The sequence below is a fragment of the Schistocerca nitens genome, chromosome 10 (assembly GCF_023898315.1).
Source record: "Schistocerca nitens isolate TAMUIC-IGC-003100 chromosome 10, iqSchNite1.1, whole genome shotgun sequence".
Classification (NCBI taxonomy): domain Eukaryota; kingdom Metazoa; phylum Arthropoda; class Insecta; order Orthoptera; family Acrididae; genus Schistocerca; species Schistocerca nitens.
This window is the reverse complement of record NC_064623.1, coordinates 66077941-66103362: the sequence shown is the minus strand read 5'-3', so window position 1 is coordinate 66103362 and position 25422 is coordinate 66077941. Positions and strand designations below refer to the sequence as shown.

Sequence of the window (25422 nt, the reverse complement as noted above, 5' to 3'; positions counted from 1 at the left end):
ATTTGAAAATGGTACATAGCCGAAAATAGTTCCTGGTGTGGTCTGAATGACAGCAACTGTATAACAGCCAAAGTGGGAAATGGAATTGTCTTTTAATGAATCATTAAATTTAAGTGCATGCTGTGCTACACTATGCACATGTAGGTTTATTTCGTTGTGGCTCATTATATCACTTATTTAACTATCAGAGTGGCTGCAAGCAGGGGAAATGAAATTTCTCAGAGCAGTTAAGGGAAAAACAAGAATGGACAGGGTAAGGAATGTAGAGATTAGAAAGGACCCCAAACAAAAAAGTATGAGAGAAGAAATTGAAAGAAAGAGATTAAGATGGTATGGGCATGTTAAGAGGATGCATGGGCAGAGACTCCCCAAAATTATGGAAGAACTAAAGATGGATGGGAAAAGACCTAGAGGGCGCCCAAGAACACGGTGGAAAATGGGAGTGAGAATATCTGTTGAAAGGAGAGGTGTGACATGGCAGCAAGTGGAGGAAGAAAAGTGGTGGGAGGACCGAGCCAAATGGAGAGGACTCGTCAGCACCCAGACCCGGCAGTAGCTGGAGCGGGATTCGGATATAGATAGATAGATAGATAGATAGTAAAAATTGGGTCTCTTTGTGGACCATACCCTTGTGCTGGGATGTGTTCCAGCGATGACCGTGTAGGGGACCTGGAATGAATATCTGAACTGACTCAGCGTCACTTCCAGCCTCAGTATCCGTTATAACGAGCGGTCTTTTCCCACAGAATGCTGCATGTAATAAAATCTGAAGCACCAGTGAGTACTTACCTTGAAGTTCTCCTTGACACGAGTTGGGCTGACACTCTTTGGGATGACTGCGACCTCCAGCTGCATGAGGAAGCGGAGCAGGACTTGGGCCGTGGTCCTGCCGTGCTTCTGCGCGATGCCCTTCACGACTGGATCTCCCAGCAGGTCGTATCTCGGCATTCTGAAATGGTAAAGATATGCTCACATGGATCTTCGCCCAGCAGTGTCATTTGTCCTGTGTGAAACTCGTGGAAAGCGTGGCCAAGCAACGAGTCTGTTTACGTATTTCAGATCTGTAAAGTTAGAAATCAAATACGAGGGTAATCCCACATGTAAGGTCTCCTATTTTTTATAAGTACATAGACCTGTTTATTTCTACAATGGTTTACATCAGTTTACAGCTTGAACATTTAGATATTTTTCGACAGAATCACCATTGCTGTCGATGCATTTTTGTAGACGCTGTGGCAGTTTTTGTATGCCCATGTCATACCAGCTCGCCGCCATGCTGTTCAGAAAGTTATGAACCTCTTCTTTCACCTCGTTGTCGGAGCTGAATCGCTTTCCGGCCAAATGTTCTTTTAACCTAGGGAACAGGTGATAGTGACTGGGAGCCAAGTCAGGACTACAGGGTGGGTGGGTGATTATGTTCCACTGAAACTGTTGCAGGAGAGCAACGGTTTGCCGAGCGATGTGTGGGCGAGCGTTGTCATGGAGAATGTGTACGCCCTTGATCAACATTCCTTTTCTCCGGTTCTGAATTGTCCGTTTGAGTTTTTTCAGAGTCTCACAGTACCTGTCAGCGTTAATTCTGGTCCCAGTGGGCATAGAGTCGACCAGCAATACCCCTTTCCGATCCCAAAAAAACGGTTGTCATAACTTTCAAAAAATGTTCAAATGTGTGTGAAATCTTATGGGACTTAACTGCTAGGGTCATTAGTCCCTAAGCTTACACACTACTTAACCGAAATTATCCTAAGGACAAACACACACACCCATACCCGAGGGAGGACTCCAACCTCCGCCAGGACCAGCAGCACAGTTCATGACTGCAGTGCCTTAGACCGTGTCATGACTTTACCGGCAGACTGTGTTTGTTTGAATTTCCGCGGCTTTGGCGTAGAAGGCCGCCGCCACTGGCGTGATTGTTGCTTGGTCTCAGGTGTAAGGTGGTATGCCCAGGTATCGTCACCCGTGACAATTGAGTCCACAAAGTTGTCCTGTTCGGCTGCAAGGCGGTGAAGAAATGCGCGGGAAGCATCAACTCGTGGCCGCATTTGGTCCTCAGTCAGCATGTGTGGCACCCATCTTGTGCACACCTTCCGGTAGTTCAATGCTTCCGTTAAAATTCTGTGGGCGGTGCTTCAGGAAACCTCAGGAACCAACGTGCAGAGATCATCCAGGGTGATCCGCCGATCTTCACGCATGCTTTGCTCAACCTTCAGCACTGTCTCCTCAGAAACTGACGGTCTCCCGCTCTTTTGTTCGTGGTGAATTTCGGTACGACCAGCTGCAAACTCTCTACACCACTTACGAACATTTTTGACATCCATGCACGACTGACCAATCACGTCCGTAAATTGGCGATGGATTTCAATCGGCGCAGTGCCCTTTGCGTTCAAAAACCAAATAACTGCGCGCAATTCGCACTTGGCGGTAACATCCAACGGGAGCTCCATTCTCAACGGCTGCCAAGCCAAGACTGAGCGCCTCAGCGCGGCGTGCGCGTGTTTACACACAGCGCGTGAAGCACTCTTCATGACAGTGTGAGCAACTACCACACAAACAGAGTTCTGTACTTATAAAAAAGTAGGAGACCTTACTTTTGGGATTACCCTCGTAAAAACACAATGCCAGTTGGGAAAACACAAGGCAACTGACATGAAAGATGAGTGAGTTGTTAGTAGTGTGGTTACTCGTGGAAAGACACAAGAGGAGATCATCTATGTCAATGGGAGAGCAGCAGACGGTATGATATATCTGTGGCAGCCTTCGTTTGGTGGACGAATTGCTAAGGAGTGTGTACAATTTCCGATCACCATGTGGTGTGCCAATGACCTCAAGTATGTTCCAAGCCTCTTCTGAGCGGGAGCCTGGGAAACTGTTGATGGTGAATGTGTCCGTTGGGTGTGGACGTGAGCTCGGCGGCCCCACTGGTGTCATTAGAGATTTGTAGGCCACGTGCTGGCACTGGGGTTCACCTGCTCCCTTCCCCCCACCCATAACAACACAAATCCAACACTGACTGTATGAGCGATCACCACCGTCATCCACACTTGAGACTTCATAGCAGTTCAGAGGAACCATTTCCAGTAGACTATGTGATGTTCTGGCTAAATAAATAAAATAATCTTCAACCTACAGTAGGACCATGTTCATTTAGCTATATGCTGTGAGTTCAAGACTGTGGCAGCACGGCCAAGAACAGTGACTGACCAAGACTGAACCCCAGTCTGGTTTACAGCCTTAGTCTGTTATGAGAGTTGATTATAGAGACTGCTCCACCCAGAGAGCAAATTAGATCGTATAACTACAAAGGATGTACTGAACTGAATTGGGGAGAAGATAGATTCATGATACAACTTGATCAGAAGGAGTGAACCAGAGGCATAAAAGAACCGTCAGTTTCGTAATAGAGGAATGAGATGGTGTAGTAAAAATTCTAGAGGAAGACCGAGACTTAATTACAGTTACTAGGTTCGTATGGTCATAGGTTGCACTAGTTATGCTGAGGTACAGATGTTTGCACATGATAAACTAGCATGGAGAGTTGCATGAAAGCAGTCTTTATACTGTAGGCCACAGCCACCACCACCATCACAACAATGTTTGCCACTCACTTCCGTGGCTGAGGTCGCTAATTAACACTTGTGCGGTGATACTCGACCTTTGGGTAAGGCAGTACCCTGGTGGTGGTAAAAATTTTCACTGCCTGTATTTGGCCAGAAACGGGAGGAAAGGTGGTAGCATCAAATTCCTGATCGCCAGACTTTACCCCAGTGGCATGATTTAAATAGACTATGCGATCAAAAGTACTCGACCCCCCCCCCCCCCCCCAGAAACACACGTTTTTCATATTATGTGCATTGTGCTGCCACCTACTGATATGGATATCAGTGACCTCAGTAGTCATTAGACATCGTGAGAGAGCAGAATGGAGCGCTCAGCGGAACTCACGGACTTCTAACGTGGTCAGGTGGCCGGGTGTCACTTGTGTCAGCACAAAATCGTACAGGCTGACCTCGTCTGTTGACTGACAGACTGCAGTCAGCTGAAGAGGGTCGTAATGCCTAATAGGCAGACATCTATCCTGACTATCACACAGGAATTCCAGACTGCATCAGGATCCACTGCAAGTACTATGAAAGGCGGGAGGTAAGAAACTTGGATTTCATGGTCGAACAGCTGCTCACAAGCCACACATCACGTCGGTAAATCCCAAACGACGCCTCGCTTGGTGTAAGGAGCGTAAACACTGGACGACTGAACAGTGGAAAAACATGTGGAGTGACGAATCACGGTACACGATGTGGCAATCCAATGGCAGGGTGTGGGTATGGTGAATGCCCGGTGAACGACATCTTCCAGTGTGTGTAGTGCCAACAGTAAAATTCGGAGGCGGTGGTGTTACGGCGTGGTCGTGTTTTTCATAGAGGGGACTTGCATCCCTTGTTGTTTTGCGTGACACTATAACAGCTTAGACCTACATTGATGTTTTAAGAACCTTTTTGCTTCCCATTGTTGAAGAGCCATTCGGGGATGGCGATTGCATCTTTCAACACGATCGAGCACCTGTTGATATTGGCCGCGCGGGATTAGCCGAGCGGTCTGAGGCGCTGCAGTCATGGACTGTACGGCTGGTCCCGGCGGAGGTTCGAGTCCACCCTCGGGCGTGGGTGTGTTTGTTTGTCCTTAGGATAATTTAGATTAAGTAGTGTGTAAGCTTAGGGACAGATGACCTTAGCAGTTGAGTCCCATAAGATTTCACACACATTCGAAGCCGGCTGGCGTGGCCAAGCGGTTCTAGGCGCTACAATCTGGAACCGCGCGACCGATACGGTCACAGGTTCGAATCCTGCCTCGGGCATGGATGTGTGTGATGTCCTTAGGTTAGTTCGGTTTAAGTAGTTCAAAGTTCTAGGGGACTAATAACCTCAGAAGTTAAGTCCCATAGTGCTCAGAGCCATTTGAACCATTTGAACACATTTGAACATTTTTTGTTGATAACGCACGGTTGTGGCGGAGTGGTTACACGACAATGATATCCCTCTAATGGACTGGCCTGCACAGAGTCCTGACCTGAATCCTATAGGATACTTTTGGAATGTTTTGGAACGCCACTTCGTGCCAGGCCTCACCGACTGCTTTCGATACCTCTCCTCAATGCAGCACTCCGTGAAGAATGCACTGCCATTCCCCAAGAAACCTTCCAGCACCTGATTGAATGTATGTGTGCAAGAGTGTAAGCTGCCATCAAGGCTAAGGGTGGGCCAACACCATATTGAATTCCAGCATTAGCGATGGAGGGCACCCCGAACTTGTAAGTCACTTTCAGCCAGGTGTCCGGAAACTTTTGATGACATAGTGTACCAAACGTCTCCGCAGTGTGTCATGTAGTGAGGGGTTGTGACACTGTTGCTGCTGATCCGTCCATCGGATGAAGAAGTTAAGCTTGCCCACCCCCTTATTGCTATTCGCTAGGAGTAGTCTATGTGCTGGTACCAGGTTTCACCTCCATTCTCTCATCACCATCAACAACATCATCATACAACACAAACATTACACCCCACTCCACACATATGCACAATACATACATGTAGTAACACAAGAACTTGTAATGGAGCATGTTGCAAATAAACAAACAATGTAAGCCTAGTAGTTGCATGATGATTACAATGTTACAGCTACCAGGAGATCAGGGTGTACGTACTTGCTGACATCGCCGCCCTGCTTCTCGACGAACGAGTAGATGTGAGGGGTGCCCAGTGGACCCCAGGCGCAGACGGTGATGTCCAGCGCCCGGCAGAAGGCCCTGAGCTCTCGCTGCTGGAAGTAGGCGTGCATCTCCACCTGCAGGTTGGTCGGCTTGATGCGCGCAGACTCCCACACGCGCTTGATCTGGCGCGCGTTGAAGTTGGACAGTCCTATGGAGCGCGCGCGTCCCGCGTCCACCTGGGCCTCCATTGCCTGCACAAGGCGAGCACAGCGCTCCGTATCCACTCAGCTCTACTTCCAAATCTACGCTATCGTACAGAGACTCATCCGCAAGCAACTTCCAAATAGAGTGTTACGAGGAGGTACCCAGAAGAACGATACACAAGGAAAGTGTTCCTCTGAGGCCCATTGTTAGTGCAATCAGTTCGCCCAGCTACAGACTTGCTAAACATCAGGCAGGATTATTAGCACCAAAAGTGGGACATTGCGAACACAATGTTGTTAACTCGTAGAAATTTGTTGAGACACTCAAGAGGATGAAGATAGGCCCAAACGACCTAATGGTTAGCCTGAACGTTGTGTCACTTTTTATGAGGGTGCCAACACAGGATACGCTCGATCTTTTGGCGCAACATTTTCCATCTGGAATCATTAAGTTGTAGCGTCACGTCCTAACGACAACGTACTTTTCGTACTGCGATGAATATTATGACTGACGGCACAGCCATGGGATCACCAATGTCTCCAGCAGCTGCAAATTTCTTCATGGAGCACTTTGAGGAGCAGGCTCTGCAAACTACGACATTACGGGCGTCTTTCTTTCCACGATATGTTGATGACACCTTTCTGTGTATGTGTGTGTTGCCCTAGAACCTACTCATCCATACCATCACTCTTCATTAGTCATTTTCAATGGCAGCGAGATTTTCATCAGAGCATCAGAGTGGACACACCCAGTCCACAACACTAACTGGAAAAATATTCAGTCGGGTGGGGGGGGGGGGGGGGAAGGGTTAAGAAACATCAGTCTCCTATTAGGGTAGTATTGATAACATAGAGAGAGAATGAGGGAGAAGGAGATGGACAGCCATAGAGGAGAATGGAGAAGATGTACACAGATGTGGATGAAGAGGAGATGGGCAGAGAGAAGAGTAGGGGGAAATGGACAGAGAAAGGAAAGAGGAGAAGATGGGCTGGGGGTAGGAGATGATGGAATGAAGGGGCAAATGAAGGAGCAAATAGAGAGACTGCAGAGTAGCAAATCAGTGGAAAGAAAGGCATGTGGAGTGGAGGAGGTGAACTGGGAGAGAGGGGGTGAAGAGACAGGCAGGGAGGCGGGCAGAGTAGGCGGATAGAGAGAGAGGGAAGGGGGAGGTGGGGTAATAGAACAGGAATAAGTACATACCTGGGGAATGTTGGGTACTCAGTAAACAAATAAAATAATCTTCAACCTACAGTAGGACCATGTTCATTTAGCTATATGCTGTGAGTTCAAGACTGCGGCAGCACTGCCAAGAACAGTGACTGCCTGGGGCTGAACTACAGCCTGGTTTACAGCCATAGTCAGTTATGAGCGTTCATTATGGAGACTGCTCCACTTAGAGAACCAATTAGATCGTCCTCATGGTGAAGATACACTACAGCAGTTCGTCGATCATATGAATGGTGTCCATCCCAACATTAAATTTACTGCCGAGATGGAGAAGCACGACAAGCTATCATTCTTGGATGTTTTGGTTGAGCGGAAGGCAGGAGGCCAGCTTGGTCATTCAGTGTACCGGAAACCAACACACACTGATCGGTACTTGACCGCCAATAGGTTCCACCACCCTGTACACAAGAAAGCTGTCCTGAACACGTTGGTTCATAGAGCCAAGATTATATCTGACCACGACCACCTACAGTCTGAATTGTAAAACTTAAAACGTGTTTTCAGGGAACACGGGTACAGAAAAAGAGAAATCGCAAACGCTTTCAAGGGCCGCCAACGAAAGACACCTGGTGAATCAGTAGAAGAGACCAAACGGACTGTATTCCTGCCATACTGTGGAGCAACTAGCACTAAGTTAGGACGTCTGCTGCAGAAACATTGGCTAAGACCAGTGTTCCGGCCCGGCCCCAAGATACGAGATATGTTGCGCTCTGTTAAAGACGAAATTGCTCTTCGAGTGTCCGGCGTGTGTGGTGTACCCTGTGAATGTGGCAGCATGTATATCGGACAAACAATTCGTACAGTTGCTGAACGTTGTACTGAGCACAAGCGCCATATAAAACAAAGGGAGCTTGACAAGTCGACCATAGCGGAGCATTCCCTAGAAAAACGGACATAAAATGCAGTTCGAAAATACAAAAGTGTTGGCTCATGCATCTACATATTGGGACTCTGTGATAAAGGAAGCGTCCGAGATTCGTTTAAACAACAACAATTTCAACAGAGACTAGGGATACACGCTCAGCATGGCATGGGGATGGGCGTTGGACATGGAAAGAAAGCAGAGACAGATGCGCGATGCTGGAGCGGCAGTTTCAAACGTGGCGCCTGCCCCTGGCGCCACCTGACGTCACCGGTGCCGCCACGGGCGCTCCGCTAGCTGCTGATTGGCTGCTGATGATGTCATCATGCCTATATAAGCGAGAAACCATAGCAGTCCCGGGATCTCCGCCCCCACCCGCTTTTACAAGGCCCTCCAAATCCTTGAACGCCATGGGTTCCGCCTTGCCTTCCATATCCGCCTTCCTTCCCCCACACAGCTCCTGTATGAAGTGATCCCCTTCCCCCACCTCCTCCTGTTCCTCCAACATCTCCGCATCCTTTACATTGTCCGCAGGCTTGATCCTCCCCAACCTCTGGTTTCCTCCTTCCTCTCCACCCCCTGCCCGTTGCCGCGCCTCTATCGCTGTATCCCTCCCTCTCTCCACCTCCACACCCTCCATCTCTTTCATCAGGGCAATTTCCAACGCCTCCCTCTCCCGGATGACGAACTTCACCGTGACATCTACCCTTCCTTCCAACTATAACCTGGCGTCGTTCCATCCCCCCCCCCCCTCCCCAGGGCCACCTTTTTCCTCTTCCCTCCTTCTCCCAGAGCGGATTTTCCTCCATCCCCCCCTCCCCTGAGACCCTGCACCCCATACTGGCCTCTTTCCTTCCCTTATCCCTCCCTACCTGGCCCTCTTCACCCCCCCCCCCGCTCATCTCCCCCATCTCTTCCCCTCCCTCCCTTCTTCAGGTCTCCCTCTTCTCCTAGCGCCTGGCAGATCCTCTGTATTGATCATCATCAGTGTGCCACATCAGTGTTGTGTTTAGTGCTGATTCTCCTGTGCGTCAAGAGGTGTGATTTTAATTGTGTACTGCCTTGAGGTTCGCCGTCAGTGTTTGTTATGTGCTACGCCATCCGTCGATACCTTTTATGCTCCAGTCATACTGTGCCTTGTGTTCTTTTAATTGTCGCAGTGTGTGGCTTTTTGTGTGTGCTTCTTTTAAACAGTTTTTTATCTCCATTTTACAGTAACCCCGTTTTTTGCCTATTGCCTTCCATAATGTTCCCCCTTTTTTTATATCTATGTTTACCATATTCTCTCCTTTGTTATTTTTAAATGTCTTCTATTGTTTGTTCTCTGTCTTTCGGCTGAAGAGCAGCGCATATGCTGCTGCCAGCCCGCCCCGATGGGGAATTGAAATACAATAAAGAAAAAAAAAAAAAAAAGAAGCAGTCCCGGCAGTCAGTGAACTCCTGACGACGATGGCGGAGATGGCCATCGAAAGTTCGAGGATTTTATTCGAATTGACGCGGCTGGAAAACCGAGAACGTTTTATTCATGTATGCCGTCGCGAAAGACTCCGAGGGCACATACCCAGAAGAAATCGAACAAATTTTTTGGTGGGCAGAGCTTTTGATGTTTCCATCATGTTTTCCTTTCTTTAATCTGTGACTGAGTTAGGGAAACGGGTACACGAGAGCACGTTAAGTGCAGTGAGTACAGTACCTTCCAAATGGCGACGTGGTCGGTGTCCATGTCGAGCATCACCTTGCCGTCTGGGCCCCTGGGGTAGCGCCCCTGCTCCACGTCCTGCATCCCCACGGGGTTGTGCACCAGGTACAAGTCGACGTAGTCCAGCTGCAGGGCGGATAGGGACAGCTTGATGTACTTCTCCACCGCTGACGCCCTGTTGCCCATCATTGGCAGCTGGAAATAAAGCGTCCTCCGGTCAGTGCACTCTCTGCATCGGTAGACGGGAATCGTGACAATATCAGTACTTGAAAGATATTTACTCCGGTACGCTTGTAAGGTGGTGATGTCATTTTGATTGTTACACTACTCCCATTAAAATTGCTACATCACTAAGATGACGTGCTACAGACAAGAAATTTAACCGACAGCAAAAAGATGCTGTGATATGCAAATGAATAGCTTTTCAGAGCATTCACACAAGGTTGGGGCCGGTGGCGACACCTACAACGTGCTGACGCGAGGAAAGTTTCCAACCGATTTCTCACACACAAACAGCAGTTGACCGGCGTTGCCTGGTAAAACGTTGTTGTGATGCCTCGTGTAAGGAGGAGAAATGCGTAACATCACGTTTCCGACTTTGATAAAGGTCGGATGGTAGCCTATTGCGATTGCGGTTTATCGTATCGCGACATTTCTGCTCGCGTTGGTCGACATCCAATGACTGTTAACAGAATATGGAATCGGTGGGATCAGGAGGGTAATACGGAACGCCGTGGTGGGTCCCAACGGCCTCGTATCACTAGCAGTCGACATGACAGGCATCTTATCCGCACGGCTCTAACGGATCGGGCAGCCACGTCTAGATCCCTGAGTCAACAGATGGGGACGTTTGCAACCATCTGCACGAACAGGCCGACGACGTTTGTGGCAGCATGGACAATCAGCTCGGAGACCAGGGCTGCGGTTACCCTTGACGCTGCATCACAGACAGGAGCGCCTGCGATGATGTCCTCAACAACGAACCTGGGTACACGAATGGCAAAACGTCATTTATTCGGACGAATCCAGGTTCTGTTTACAGCATCATGATGGTCGCATCCGTGTTTGGCGACATCGCGGTGAACGAACATGGGAAGCGTGTATTCGTCATCGCCGTACTGGCGTATCACCCGGCGTAATGGTATGGGGTGCCACTAGATACACGTCTCGGTCACCTCTTGTTCGCATTGACGGCACTTTGAACAGTGGGCGTTACATTTCATATGTCTTACGACCCTTGGCTCTACCCTTCATTCCATCCCTGTGAAACCCTATATTTCAGCAGGATAATGCACGACCGCATGTTGCAGGTCCTGAACGGATACAGAAAATGTTCGACTGCTGCCCTGGCCAGCACATTCTCCAGATCTCTCACCAACTGAAAACGTCTGGTCAATGGTGGCCGAGCAACTGGCTCGTGCAATACGCCAGTCACTGCTCTTGATGAACTGGGGTATCGTGTTGAACCTGCATGACCAGCTGTACCTGTACACGCCATCCAAGCTCTGTTTGACTTAATGCCCAGGCGTATCAAGGCCGTTATTACGGCCAGAGGTGGTTTTTCTGGGTACTGATTTCTCAGGATCTATGCACCCAAGCTGGGTGAAAATGTAATCACATGTCAGTTCTAGTATTATATATTTGTCCAATTAATACCCGTTTATCAATTGCATTTCTTCTTGGTGTAGCAATTTTAATGGCCAGTAGTGTATGTGTTACTGATGTGTACGTTAGAGAGAGGGGAAGTTATGTTACTGTTAAGCAATCTTTGATCTTGTCGTGACAGTCTTCGCCTCTGCGCAGTCTGATACATTCTTAAAAGGGAAACTCCCCACCGCCCACCCCCTCCCACCCCTCATAATTAAGGGTAAGAGAGCCCAGTGGACAGCCTGTCAAAAACTTAACACAGATCAAACACGAAAGCAGGAAGAAGCTGTACTGGACTGTGAAAAAAAAAAAAAAAAAAGCGAAATAGAAACAGTGAAGGGTCCAAGGAGATGAACTGCAATATAAAGCAGCTAGAAGCAGATGTGGCGTCGTGGTTAAGTTGTTATGGTATAGGGCTACCAAGCGGGCGAGCTGTGCTTACATCACCTTTGAGCCTACTTTTTTTTTTTTTTTTTTTTTTTTTCTTTATTCAAATTTGCGTCTGTGTCGTGGTGTAACGTCCGTTTGCAACAGCGAGGTGTAAGGTAGGGACACATAATGACAATTGATTCTGCACACCTAGCAGCCGAAATAAAGTGTTTTTCGAATGGGAACCGCAAACGTTTGATGACAAGGCGACAAGTCAACCAAATCTTCCACCGGAAAACACGTCTGGTGTGTCATACACGGCATTAGGGACAGTACAGATACATGCGCCATATGATGCAAATCTCTTATAGTCGCACCTAATTTGTGTGCCAGGTAACTGAGTGAGATATTCCTCCTTGCCGGCCGAAGTGGCCGAGCGGTTCTAGGCGCTACAGTCTGGAACAGCGCGACCGCTACGGTCGCAGGTTCGAATCCTTCCTCGGGCATGGATGTGTGTGATGTCCTTAGGTTAGTTAGGTTTAAGTAGTTCTAAGTTCTAGGGGACTCATGACCACAGAAGTTAAGTCCCATAGTGCTCAGAGCCATTTGAACCATTTATTCCTCCTTGCCTGATGTAGGTGCTCGTATGAATGTGAATGTGATCACTCCCGAGGAAATGATGAAAACATAACAGTTTGTCACATAAGCTGCAAAAAATGAACGCGACACTTTCGTAATCACACAATTCCTTTGTGCTCTGTCAAAACATACTAGGGTCACTCCAAAAGAAATGCACACTATTTTTGTAAAAATAAAGTTTTCATTCTGCATGTGTGAAAGTTTTACAGTGTGTAGATACATCCTTCCCGCTTGTTTTCAAACTTAGTTCAACCTGTTCCCGTGAATGGCGGCGTCACAGCATGTTTTCAAGATGGCTGCTACACTTGACGTTCGTCAGAAGCAACGTGCTGTCATAGAATTCCTGTGTTGTGAACCTGAGCAGTGGGAAACATCCACAAGAGGTTGAAAAAGGTGTATGGAGATGCTGCTGTCGTTCGCAGTACACTTAGTCGGTGGGCAAGCAGGTTACGTGATGGAAGTGGGCACGGCAATATTGAGGATTGTCCTCGCAGCGGCAGGCCTCCTACTGCACACACTCCAGACAATGTGCAGAGAGTTAACGAATTGGTGACTGCTGACAGATGCATCACAGTGAACGAATTGTCGGGCTACGTTGGGTTAGGGGAAGGAAGCGTTTGCAGAATACTGAAAGTGTTGGAGTTAAAAAAGGTATGTGCCAGGTGGGTTCCCAGGCTGTTGACAGTGGCTCACAAAGAAACAAGAAAAACGGTATGCAGCGAACTTTTGGAACAGTATGAGAATGGTGGAGATGAATTTATTGGAAGAATTGTGACAGGTGATGAAACATGGCTCCATCATTTTTCACCAGAGACGATGAGGCAATCAATGGAGTGGGATCATGCAAATTCACCCGAGAAAAAAAAATTCAAAATCACACCTGCTGCTGGAAAAATTATGGCTACGGTGTTTTTCGATTCCAAAGGACTCTTGCTTGTGGACATCATGTCAAGTGAAACCACCATAAATTCTGATGCATGTGTGACGACACTGAAGAAACTTCAAGCTCGACTGAGTCGTGTCCGACCACATCGGCAAACGCAGGATGTTTTGGTGTTGCACGACAATGCACGGCCACATGTCAGTCAAAAAACCATGGAAGCGATCAGAAAACTCGGATGGACAACACTGAAACACCCGCCTTACAGTCCTGATCTGGCTCCATGTGACTATCATCTCTTTGGGAAACTGAAAGACTCTCTTCGTGGAATAAGGTTTGAATATGATGACTCCCTTGTGCATGCTGCCAAACAGTGGCTCCAACAAGTTGGTCCAGAGTTTTACCGTACGGGTATACAGGCGCTGGTTCCAAGATGGCGTAAGGCAGTTGAGAGGGATGGAAATTATGCGGAGAAATGAAAATATTGTTCCTAAAGGATGTATCTACACACTGTAAAACTTTCAAACATGTAGAATAAAAGATGGATGTAACAAAAAAATAGTGTGCATTTCTTTTGGAGTGACCGTCGTATGTTTTTAACGTTTGTAAAATTGCGTTTCATGTTGGAAGTCTTGACTTTTGAATTCCTTTTTTGCAACATAGTTCACATCCGTTTATTTGTTGTTTTCATTTCTGTGAGATGTCTATGTGGTATCTCGCCTGCTCTCACTATTCATCACATTTACTTGCGACGGTAACGTATTCTTACCACATGACTCATATTCTGTAACCAATGTATAGTATGACAACTGCCGAGACTGCAGGAAGAGAACAAACATTTCAATGACCGGACAGATAGCTCATAGTGTCTTCCCTGAGTCGTGCATTAACATATCAACTGATTAAGCTGTTTGATTTTTACAGAAATTCTCTGTTAACATTTTAGCCTCTTTTAAATCATTGTTCACTTTGATAAACATAGCATTGTTCAGACCTATGTTATGCCTGAAGATCACGCAAAATCTTACGCTGTCTTTCTGAATACATACTTACTTCTAAAACGATTGTCTTGGAATATCGTTTCGTAGGAATAGTTGCCCTCCCCATCCCACTGTTTTTCATTACGCATTACGACATTGTACCATGTGGTATGAAACAGTTTGAGTATAGTTTGGAAATTTTGTTTGGAAATAGAAATGTAGCTTAGCCGCTGCCTGCTTGATGTTTGCTGTTGTCCTTTCGAGAAATCTGCAACAATGTTGTCAAGACGCGAGGTAAGTGGAATTTTGATTAGGTCCAGGTGATTGTTTTACTTCAGTTGCAAATTTAATACAGAGACAAGCCGCATTCAGATCAGTTACAGTTCAGTTCAAATTAGGTTCTGTTTGGTGAAAGGTTAGCATACGAGTTTAAGTTGGATACCAGTTTGTGGGGATATAGTTTTGGTAACACGTAGACTTTTTGTTGTGTACATAGTTCCGCGTAGTCAGCGTGTACACAACTTTCCCACTGGAGCGCGCCCCACTAAGCACAACAGCGTAGGCGCAGCACCCGTCCGTCTCCGCACTACGAGATGGCGCTGTCTTAGAGACGGACCAAATTCTGCTTCCGCCGATCCGCGTATTAATATGTAACGCAGCCAATGAGATTGCTGCTAACGTAGAACTTTTTCTCCTCGCGGATCACACTCGCGCAGTGATACCTGAACGTGCGAGATATTATAATGAGTGTACAGACATCTGATTAGTCATTCTGCATTAGTCTGCATTTGTCTGTACCAGTCTATAGTCAAGTTTCAGTCTGCGCCTAATAAGATTATCATATTCCTGTACATAGCCATGAGGATAAATGTATAAACACTTTGTCAAGTATCAGAGATATGTGAGAATAAGATTAACGTACCAAGACCAAAGGAACTTCAGATTGTCAGTTGTAAACAGCATCCAGAATCAAGTTATGTAACATCTATGTTTTTTATTATTTTAAGAAATATATGTGAAAATTGATCAAGTTCTGTTTAAAGTTGGTCACCGTCAATCTGCTACTCTAAGCGTGCAAGTGGCATTTCTATCGTCTGACCTAACGGCAGAAGATAAACACGCCACGATAAGACCACGAGGCATATTGCTGACACTTGCCTACGTCGTTAGAGCGACAAGTCAAATAATCTGATGGTGTGTGTACCGAAGGTCTTACAGTAGGCACACCACACTTTTATAGAGTGGGAGGTAAAGGTGGGCTAAATTTCATACAGAAATTTTCTAAAATATATTTCTTTTTTCAGGTTTGACTGGACTTGAGTGAGAGAACAAAAGTTAAACATTTTAAGCCTAAAAGAGAAGAAAGACCGCTGAGTTTAAAACACACTGTCTCCAGTAGTCTAAAATAACATACTTTTCACATACATCAGCGATTTCAGATTACGGTTTTCCGATCTTGAAAATACACTCCTGGAAATTGAAATAAGAACACCGTGAATTCATTGTCCCAGGAAGGGGAAACTTTATTGACACATTCCTGGGGTCAGATACATCACATGATCACACTGACAGAACCACAGGCACATAGACACAGGCAACAGAGCATGCACAATGTCGGCACTAGTACAGTGTATATCCACCTTTCGCAGCAATGCAGGCTGCTATTCTCCCATGGAGACGATCGTAGAGATGCTGGATGTAGTCCTGTGGAACGGCTTGCCATGCCATTTCCACCTGGCGCCTCAGTTGGACCAGCGTTCGTGCTGGACGTGCAGACCGCGTGAGACGACGCTTCATCCAGTCCCCAACATGCTCAATGGGGGACAGATCCGGAGATCTTGCTGGCCAGGGTAGTTGACTTACACCTTCTAGAGCACGTTGGGTGGCACGGGATACATGCGGACGTGCATTGTCCTGTTGGAACAGGAAGTTCCCTTGCCGGTCTAGGAATGGTAGAACGATGGGTTCGATGACGGTTTGGATGTACCGTGCACTATTCCGTGTCCCCTCGACGATCACCAATGGTGTACGGCCAGTGTAGGAGATCGCTCCCCACACCATGATGCCGGGTGTTGGCCCTGTGTGCCTCGGTCGTATGCAGTCCCGATTGTGGCGCTCACCTGCACGGCGCCAAACACGCATACGACCATCATTGGCACCAAGGCAGAAGCGACTCTCATCGCTGAAGACGACACGTCTCCATTCGTCCCTCCATTCACGCCTGTCGCGACACCACTAGAGGCGGGCTGCACGATGTTGGGGCGTGAGCGGAAGACGGCCTAACGGTGTGCGGGACCGTAGCCCAGCTTCATGGAGACGGTTGCGAATGGTCCTCGCCGATACCCCAGGAGCAACAGTGTCCCTAATTTGCTGGGAAGTGGCGGTGCGGTCCCCTACGGTACTGCGTAGGATCCTACGGTCTTGGCGTGCATCCGTGCGTCGCTGCGGTCCGGTCCCAGGTCGACGGGCACGTGCACCTTCCGCCGACCACTGGCGACAACATCGATGTACTGTGGAGACCTCACGCCCCACGAGTTGAGCAATTCGGCGGTACGTCCACCCGGCCTCCCGCATGCCCACTATATGCCCTCGCTCAAAGTCCGTCAACTGCACATACGGTTCACGTCCACGCTGTCGCGGCATGCTACCAGTGTTAAAGACTGCGATGGAGCTCCGTATGGCACGGCAAACTGGCTGACACTGACGGCGGCGGTGCACAAATGCTGCGCAGCTAGCGCCATTCGACGGCCAACACCGCGGTTCCTGGTGTGTCCGCTGTGCCGTGCGTGTGATCATTGCTTGTACAGCCCTCTCGCAGTGTCCGGAGCAAGTATGGTGGGTCTGACACACCGGTGTCAATGTGTTCTTTTTTCCATTTCCAGGAGTGTACATTCACGTTATTCTAGAAACTGAGTTGACGGAAGTTATGGAATACCTCCTGATATCGTGTCGGATCTCCTTTTGGCAGGCGTAGTCCAGCAACGCGACGTGGGGTGGACTCACCAAGCCGTTGGAAAAAATATTGAGCCAAGCTACCTCTATAGCAGTTCATAATTGCGAAAGTGTTACAAGTGCAGGACTGTGTGCATAAAACTAACATCCAGATTATGTCCCTTAAAAAGTTCGATGGGATTCATGTCAGGCGACCTGAGTGGCGTAATCAGTCGTTCGAACTGTCCAGAATGTTCTTGAAACCGATCGCGAACAACTGTAGCCTGGTAACATGGCCCATTGTCATCCACAAAAATCGCATTGTTTGGAAACATGAAGTCCATGAATGGCTACAAATGATCTCCAAGCAGCCGAACATAACCGAGGATCCTGTCAGTTCCGTGTAAACAAAGCCCACACCATTATCGAGACAACCTGGGTCCGTGGCTTCGTGGGGTCTGCGCCACACGCTGACCCTACCATCAGCACTTAACAGCTGAAATCGGGACTCATCTCACAAGGGCACGGTTTTCCAGTCGTCTAGGGTCCAACTGAAAAGGTCACGAGCCAAGGAGGGGCGCTGCAGGCGATGCCGTGGTGCTGGTAAAGGCACTCGCTGCTGCCATAGCCCGTTAACGTCAAATTTCGCCGCACTTGGCCTAACGGACACGTTCCTCGTACGTCCCACATTGATTTCTGTGGCTGTTTCATGCAGTGTTGCTTATCTGTTAACACTAAAAACTCTACACAAACACCGAGCGAGGTGGCGCAGTGGTTAGCACACTGGACTCGCATTCGGGAGGACGACGGTTCAATCCCGTCTCCGGCCATCCTGATTTAGGTTTTCCGTGATTTCCCTAAATCGCTTCAGGCAAATGCCGGGATGGTTCCTTTGAAAGGGCACGGCAGATTTCCTTCCCCATCCTTCCCTCACCCGAGCTTGCGCTCCGTCTCTAATGACCTCGTTGTCGACGGGACGTTAAACACTAATCTCCTCCTCCTCCTCTACGCAAACGCCGCTGCTCTCGGTCGTTAAGCAAAGGCCCTCGACCACCACATTCTCCGTGGTGAGAGGTAATGCCTGAAATGTGGCTTTCTCGACACACTCTTAATTTATCTCGTAATATAGAATTCCCTAACGATTTCCACGCGTCTAGCTCCAACTACCAGTCTGCGTTCAGAGTCTGTTAATTCCCATCAACTGGCATAATAACGCCAGAACAATTTTCACATGAACGATCTCAAGGCAAATGACAGTTCCACCAATGGTTCAAATGGCTCTCAGCACTATGGGACTTACCATCGGAGGTCATCAGTCCCCTAGAACTTAGAACTACTTAAACCTAACTAATCTAAGGATATCACACTCATCCGTGCCCGAGGCAGGATTCGAATCTGCGACCGTAGCGGTCCCGCGGTTCCAGACTGAAGCGCCTAGAACTTCTCGGCCACAGCGCCCGGCAGTTTCACCAATGCACTGCCCTTTTATACCCTGTGTATGAGATACTACCGCCACATTTATATGGGCGTATCGCTATACCTTGACTTTTGTCACCTCTGTGTCTGTACATATTATGCCTGGAACTGCTCCAGATGTTCTTGAGTTACTTCTGTGTCAGCACTTTTTCACCTCTGACCTCACCCCCATGAGGGCTACGTGGTCCGTATCCCCACGATGCCTCTTAGCACAAGGTAGGCGATATTGGTCCCAGGTTTGGTTGAAACAGATGCAATGGCTTAGGAGGGGATGTGAAACGTACATACGAGGCATGTTTTTTTAAGTAAGTACCGTTTAGAAACAAAAAAGGTGTGCTAATATATCTCAATAATTTTATTTTACATGAAGGCCTGTCCCTTAATCTACTTTTCTACATAATTTCCGTCAATATTGAGGCTCTTGTCATAACGTTGTACCAGTTTTTGAATACCCTCCTCTTAGAAGTCTGCCGCCTGACTTGTTAACCAATGCATCACCACTGTTTCGACTTCGTCATCGTCTTGAAGACGCTGACCGCCCAGATCGGGGCTGTACGGAGGATGATATAGAGTTTCCCATGGAAAAGATGTGATGAGATCTTTGGTCTGATTCGCCACATGTGGACGGGCATTGTCTTGCAGCAAAACGATGCCCTTGCTCAACTTGCAACGTCTTTTGTTCTGAATTGAACGGCGCAGATTGTGCAATGTCTTACAGTAAGCTGCTGCATTGGTTATCTCATTACGAGGCAGAAATTCCACAAGCAATACTCCTTTTCCGTCCCAAAAAACTGTGCACATGATTTTCCGGGCAGAAATTGTTTGCTTAATCTTCACTTTTCTGGGTGAATTTGAATGCCGCCTTTCCAAGGACTGTTGCTTTGATTCTGGTGTGAGGTAGGCCACTCACGTTTCATCGCCTGTAACAATTTGGCTTAAGAAATCATCACCGTCGTTGTGGTACTGCTCAAGGAAAGTCAATGCACTGTCTAAACGTTTGGTTTTTTACACATCCGTCAACATTTTCGGTACCCAACGTGTGCACAATTTTCGGTAATTCGAGTGCCCAGTCACAATGCCATAATACAAAACACTACGAGAAACATTAGGAGAGTCATCCCGTAAGGAAGAAATCGTAAAGCGCTTGTTTTCTCTCACCTTATTGTCCACTTCCTGCACCAAACTTTCATTAACGACCGAAAGTCGCCCACTCCGTTGTTCATCATGCACATTTGTGCGGCAATCTTTAAATGCTCTCACCAACTTTCTTACCATTCCATTGCTCATAATGTTTTCTCCATAAACTGCACAGATGAATATCGATCGCTTTTAGGTCTTTAGCACTAAGAAATCTTGAAACAGCCCGTACTTCACAGTCGGCGGGACTCACGATTATCAGAGGCATCTTAAGCATTCATTACACAACACCCGGGTTCCCGGGTTCGATTCCCGGGGGGGGGGGGGGGGGTCAAGGATTTTCTCTGCCTCGTGATGACTGGATGTTGTGTGATGTTCTTAGGTTAGTTAGGTTTAAGTAGTTCTAAGTTCTAGGGGACTGATGACCTTAGCTGTTAAGTCCCATAGTGCTCAGAGCCATTTGAACAAGTACACAACATAAACAAGGAAGAATCAGACTGTAATGGCGTCAGTGTGTAGACAACATATGTAGGTACCCAGTGCGCATGCGCAGAACGCCGACCGCAGCGCTGCGGCCGCGGTGTGGCAAACGGTACTTACTTAAAAAAAACACGCGTCGTACATACAATGATTTTTTATATAAATGTTTAGATTTGTGCAGCATGCCATTGCAGTAACAACGGTCCTTAATGAGCTCTTATCACATTATATGTGTCAGTAACTGCGAGCTTTGTATATATTAGCTACCCTCCTACCTTGGTGACGATGAACACGTCTTGCCGCTTGAGCTTCCCGGAGTCAAACCACTTCTTGAGGACGTCTCCGATTTCCTTCTCGTTGCGGTAGGAGTAGGCGGTGTCGATGTGCCGGTAGCCAGCCTCAAGAGCCGCGTCCACAGCTTTTCCGACATCGCCTGTCGATGACTGAAACCATCACATTTATATTCAGAGGTATACCAGCAACCAAAATAATGTAACTTATTACTTCATGAGACACGAATCAGATGTACCTCTCAGTCGCATCACAACAGCACAACAGCTGGTGTTCATGTTAATGATAACCTCTAAGCATTACACTGAAGCACCAAAGAAACTAACATAGGCATGCGTATTCAAATACAGAGATATCTTAATATGCAGTATACGGCGATGGGGTCGGAAACGCCTATACAAGGTGTTACAAAAAGGTACGGCCAAACTTTCAGGAAACATTCCTCACACACAAATAAAGAAAAGATGTGTCCGGAAACGCTTAATTTCCATGTTAAAGCTCATTTTAGTTTCGTCAGTATGTACTGTACTTCCTCGATTCACCGCCAGTTGTCCCAATTGAAGGAAGGTAATGTTGACTTTGGTGCTTGTGTTGACATGCGACTCATTGCTCTACAGTACTAGCATCAAGCACATCAGTACGTAGCATCAACAGGTTAGTGTTTATCACGAACGTGGTTTTGCAGTCAGTGCAATGTTTACAAATGCGGAGTTGGCAGATGCCCATTTGATGTACGGATTAGCACGGGACAATAGCCGTGGCGCGGTACGTTTGTATCGAGACAGATTTCCAGAACGAAGGTGTCCCGACAGGAAGACGTTCGAAGCAACTGATCGGCGTCTTAGGGAGCACGGAACATTCCAGCCTATGACTCGCGACTGGGGAAGACCTAGAACGACGAGGACACCTGCAATGGACGAGGCAATTCTTCGTGCAGTTGACGATATCCCTAATGTCAGCGTCAGAGAAGTTGCTGCTGTACAAGGTAACGTTGACCACGTCTTTGTATGGAGAGTGCTACGGGAGAACCAGTTGTTTCCGTACCAGGTACAGCGTGTGCAGGCACTATCAGCAGCTGATTGTCCTCCACGGGTACACTTCTGCGAATGGTTCATCCAACAATGTGTCAATCCTCATTTCAGTGCAAATGTTCTCTTTACGGATGAGGCTTCATTCCAACGTGATCAAATTGTAAATTTTCACAATTAACATGTGTGGGCTGACGAGAATCCGCACGCAATTGTGCAATCACGTGATCCATAAAGATTTTCTGTGAACGTTTGGGCAGGCATTGTTGGTGATGTTTTGATTGGGCTCCATGTTCTTCCACCTACGCTCAATGGAGCACGTTATCATGATTTCATACGGGATACTCTACCTGTGCTGCTAGAACATGTGCATTTACAAGTACGACACAACATGTGGTTCATCCACGATGGAGCTCCTGCACATTTCAGTCGAAGTGTTCGTACGCTTCTCAACAACAGATTCGGTGACCGATGGATTGGTAGAGGCGGACCAATTCCGTGGCCTCCACGCTCTTCTGACCTCAACCCTCTTGACTTTCATTTATATGGGGGCATTTGAAAGCTCTTGTCTACGCAACCCCGGTACCAAATGTAGAGACTCTTCGTGCTCGTATTGTGGACGTCTGTCATACAATACGCCATTCTCCAGGGCTGCATCAGCGCATCAGGGATTCTATGCGACGGAGGGTGGATGCATGTACCCTCGCTAACGGAGGACATTTGAACATTTCCTGTAACAAAGTGTTTGAAGTCACGCTGGTACGTTCTGTTGCTGTGTGTTTCCATTTCATGATTAATGTGATTTGAAGAGAAGTAATAAAATGAGCTCTAACATGGAAAGTAAGCGTTTCCGGACACATGTCCACACAACATACACTCCTGGAAATTGAAATAAGAACACCGTGAATTCATTGTCCCAGGAAGGGGAAACTTTATTGACACATTCCTGGGTTCAGATACATCACATGATCACACTGACAGAACCACAGGCACATAGACACAGGAAACAGAGCATGCACAATGTCGGCACTAGTACAGTGTATATCCACCTTTCGCAGCAATGCAGGCTGCTATTCTCCCATGGAGACGATCGTAGAGATGCTGGATGTAGTCCTGTGGAACGGCTTGCCATGCCATTTCCACCTGGCGCCTCAGTTGGACCAGCGTTCGTGCTGGACGTGCAGACCGCGTGAGACGACGCTTCATCCAGTCCCAAACATGCTCAATGGGGGACAGATCCGGAGATCTTGCTGGCCAGGGTAGTTGACTTACACCTTCTAGAGCACGTTGGATGGCACGGGATACATGCGGGCGTGCATTGTCCTGTTGGAACAGCACGTTCCCTTGCCGGTCTAGGAATGGTAGAACGATGGGTTCGATGACGGTTTGGATGTACCGTGCACTATTCAGTGTCCCCTCGACGATCACCAGTGGTGTACGGCCAGTGTAGGAGATCGCTCCCCACACCATGATGCCGGGTGTTGGCCCTGTGTGCCTCGGTCGTATGCAGTCCTGATTGTGGCGCTCACCTGCACGGCGCCAAACACGCATACGACCATCATTGGCACCAAGGCAGAAGCGACTCTCATCGCTGAAGACGACACGTCTCCATTCGTCCCTCCATTCACGCCTGTCGCGACACCACTGGAGGCGGGCTGCACGATGTTGGGGCGTGAGCGGAAGACGGCCTAACGGTGTGCGGGACCGTAGCCCAGCTTCATGGAGACGGTTGCGAATGGTCCTCGCCGATACCCCAGGAGCAACAGTGTCCCTAATTTGCTGGGAAGTGGCGGTGCGGTCCCCTACGGCACTGCGTAGGATCCTACGGTCTTGGCGTGCATCCGTGCGTCGCTGCGGTCCGGTCCCAGGTCGACGGGCACGTGCACCTTCCGCCGACCACTGGCGACAACATCGATGTACTGTGGAGACCTCACGCCCGACGTGTTAAGCAATTCGGCGGTACGTCCACCCGGCCTCCCGCATGCCCACTATACGCCCTCGCTCAAAGTCCGTCAACTGCACATACGGTTCACGTCCACGCTGTCGCGGCATGCTACCAGTGTTAAAGACTGCGATGGAGCTCCGTATGCCACGGCAAACTGGCTGACACTGACGGCGGCGGTGCACAAATGCTGCGCAGCTAGCGCCATTCGACGGCCAACACCGCGGGTCCTGGTGTGTCCGCTGTGCCGTGCGTGTGATCATTGCTTGTACAGCCCTCTCGCAGTGTCCGGAGCAAGTATGGTGGGTCTGACACACCGGTGTCAATGTGTTCTTTTTTCCATTTCCAGGAGTGTATTTTCTTTCTTTGTGTGTGAGGAATGTTTCCTGAAATTTGGCCGCACCTTGTATAAGACGACAAGTGCCTGGTGCAGTTCTTAGATCGCATACTGCTGCTACAGTAGCAGGTCATCCAGATTTAACTGAGTTTGTACGTGGTGTTATAGTCGGCGCACGAGCGATTGGACACAGCACCCCCAAGGTAGCGATGAAGTGGGGATTTTCCCGTACGACCATTTTGCGAGTGTACCGTGAATACCAGGAACCCGGTAAAACCGCAAATCTCTGACATCACTGCGGCTGGAAATAGATTCTGGAAGAACGGGACCAACGACGATTGAAGAGAACCATTCAACGTGACAGAAGTGCAACCCTTCCGCAAATTGTTACAGATTTCAATGCTGGGCAATCAACGATTGTCAGCGTGCGAACCACTCAACGAAACATCATCGACATGGGCTTTGTGTCGTGCAGTCATCAGGGCCCACTCGTGTACCCTTGATGACTGCACGTCACAAAGCTGTATGCCTCGCCTGGGTCAGTCAACAACGACATTTGGACTGTTGACGATCGAAAACACGTTGCCTGGTCGGACGAGTCTCGTTTCAAGCTGTATCAAGCAGATGGACGTTTACGGGTATGGAGACAACCTCATGAATCCATGGACCCTGCATGTCAGCAGGGGACTGTTTAAGCTGGTGGAGGCTCTGTAATGGTGTGGAGCGTGTACAGTTGGAGTGATATGAGACCCATGATAAGTCTGGATACGACTCTGACAGGTGACACGTACGTAAGCATCCTGTCTGATCACCTGCCATGTCCATTGTGCAATTCGACAGACTTGGGGAATTCCAGCAGGACAATGCGACACCCCACACGTCCAGAACTGCTACAGAGTGGCTCCGAGAACACTCTTTCGAGTTTAAACACTTTCGCTGGCCACCAAACTTCCCGGACATGAACATTATTGAAAATATCTGGGATGCCGTGTAACGTGTTGTTCAGAAGAGATCTGTTCCTCCTCGTAGTCTTGCGGATGTATGGACAGCCCTGCAGGATACTTGGTGTCAGTTCCCTGCTGCACTGCTTCAGACATCAGTCGGGTCCATGTCATGTCGTGTTGCGGCACTTCTGCGTGCTCGCGGGGGGCTACACAATATTAGGCATGTGTAGCTGTTTCTTTGGCTCTTCATTATTTTTTTTGACCATATTGCATGCATATGCAAGAAACGATTTATTTAGAGTACCCGTCATCAGAAATTGGCTCATATAGTGACACATCCTTTGTGTACTAAATTGACAGGTAGTTCTACTATTCCACAAAATAATCATAATTTTGTTTTTTAAATCGAACTCTAAATAACCAAGTACTGTTTTGAAAAATTATTTTTTGTGAACATTCTTTAGATGTATGCTTGAGACAAAGTACGAGTAGCTGTTAAGGAAACGGCAATAGTTCAAAAACTGTGGAATTACTGTCATATAATAATTACCTAATGAGCACCGTACTGATATACTTCCACTAACAATGTCTAGAAATAGTCTTCGACTATGTGAAATAGTGGACGGTGTTAGAAATTTTCAGAGG

At 48.0% G+C, this 25422-nt stretch overlaps 1 protein-coding gene and 1 pseudogene across 1 annotated transcript in view; one reads left to right on the top strand and one right to left on the bottom strand.

The window, feature by feature from the left end:
- LOC126210271 (glycine N-methyltransferase-like) overlaps window positions 1-25422 on the top strand; it is a 266966-nt pseudogene that overhangs the window by 125309 nt on the left and 116235 nt on the right.
- LOC126210268 (1,5-anhydro-D-fructose reductase-like) overlaps window positions 1-25422 on the bottom strand; it is a 50723-nt gene that overhangs the window by 16671 nt on the left and 8630 nt on the right. Inside the window, exons 2-5 of the mRNA XM_049939464.1 lie at window positions 20511-20678; window positions 9691-9891; window positions 5699-5955; window positions 790-949 (exon numbers count right to left, since the gene is read on the bottom strand). Coding sequence (XP_049795421.1) covers window positions 790-949; window positions 5699-5955; window positions 9691-9891; window positions 20511-20678 — 786 coding nt within the window. The remainder of the gene's footprint in view (window positions 1-789; window positions 950-5698; window positions 5956-9690; window positions 9892-20510; window positions 20679-25422) is intronic.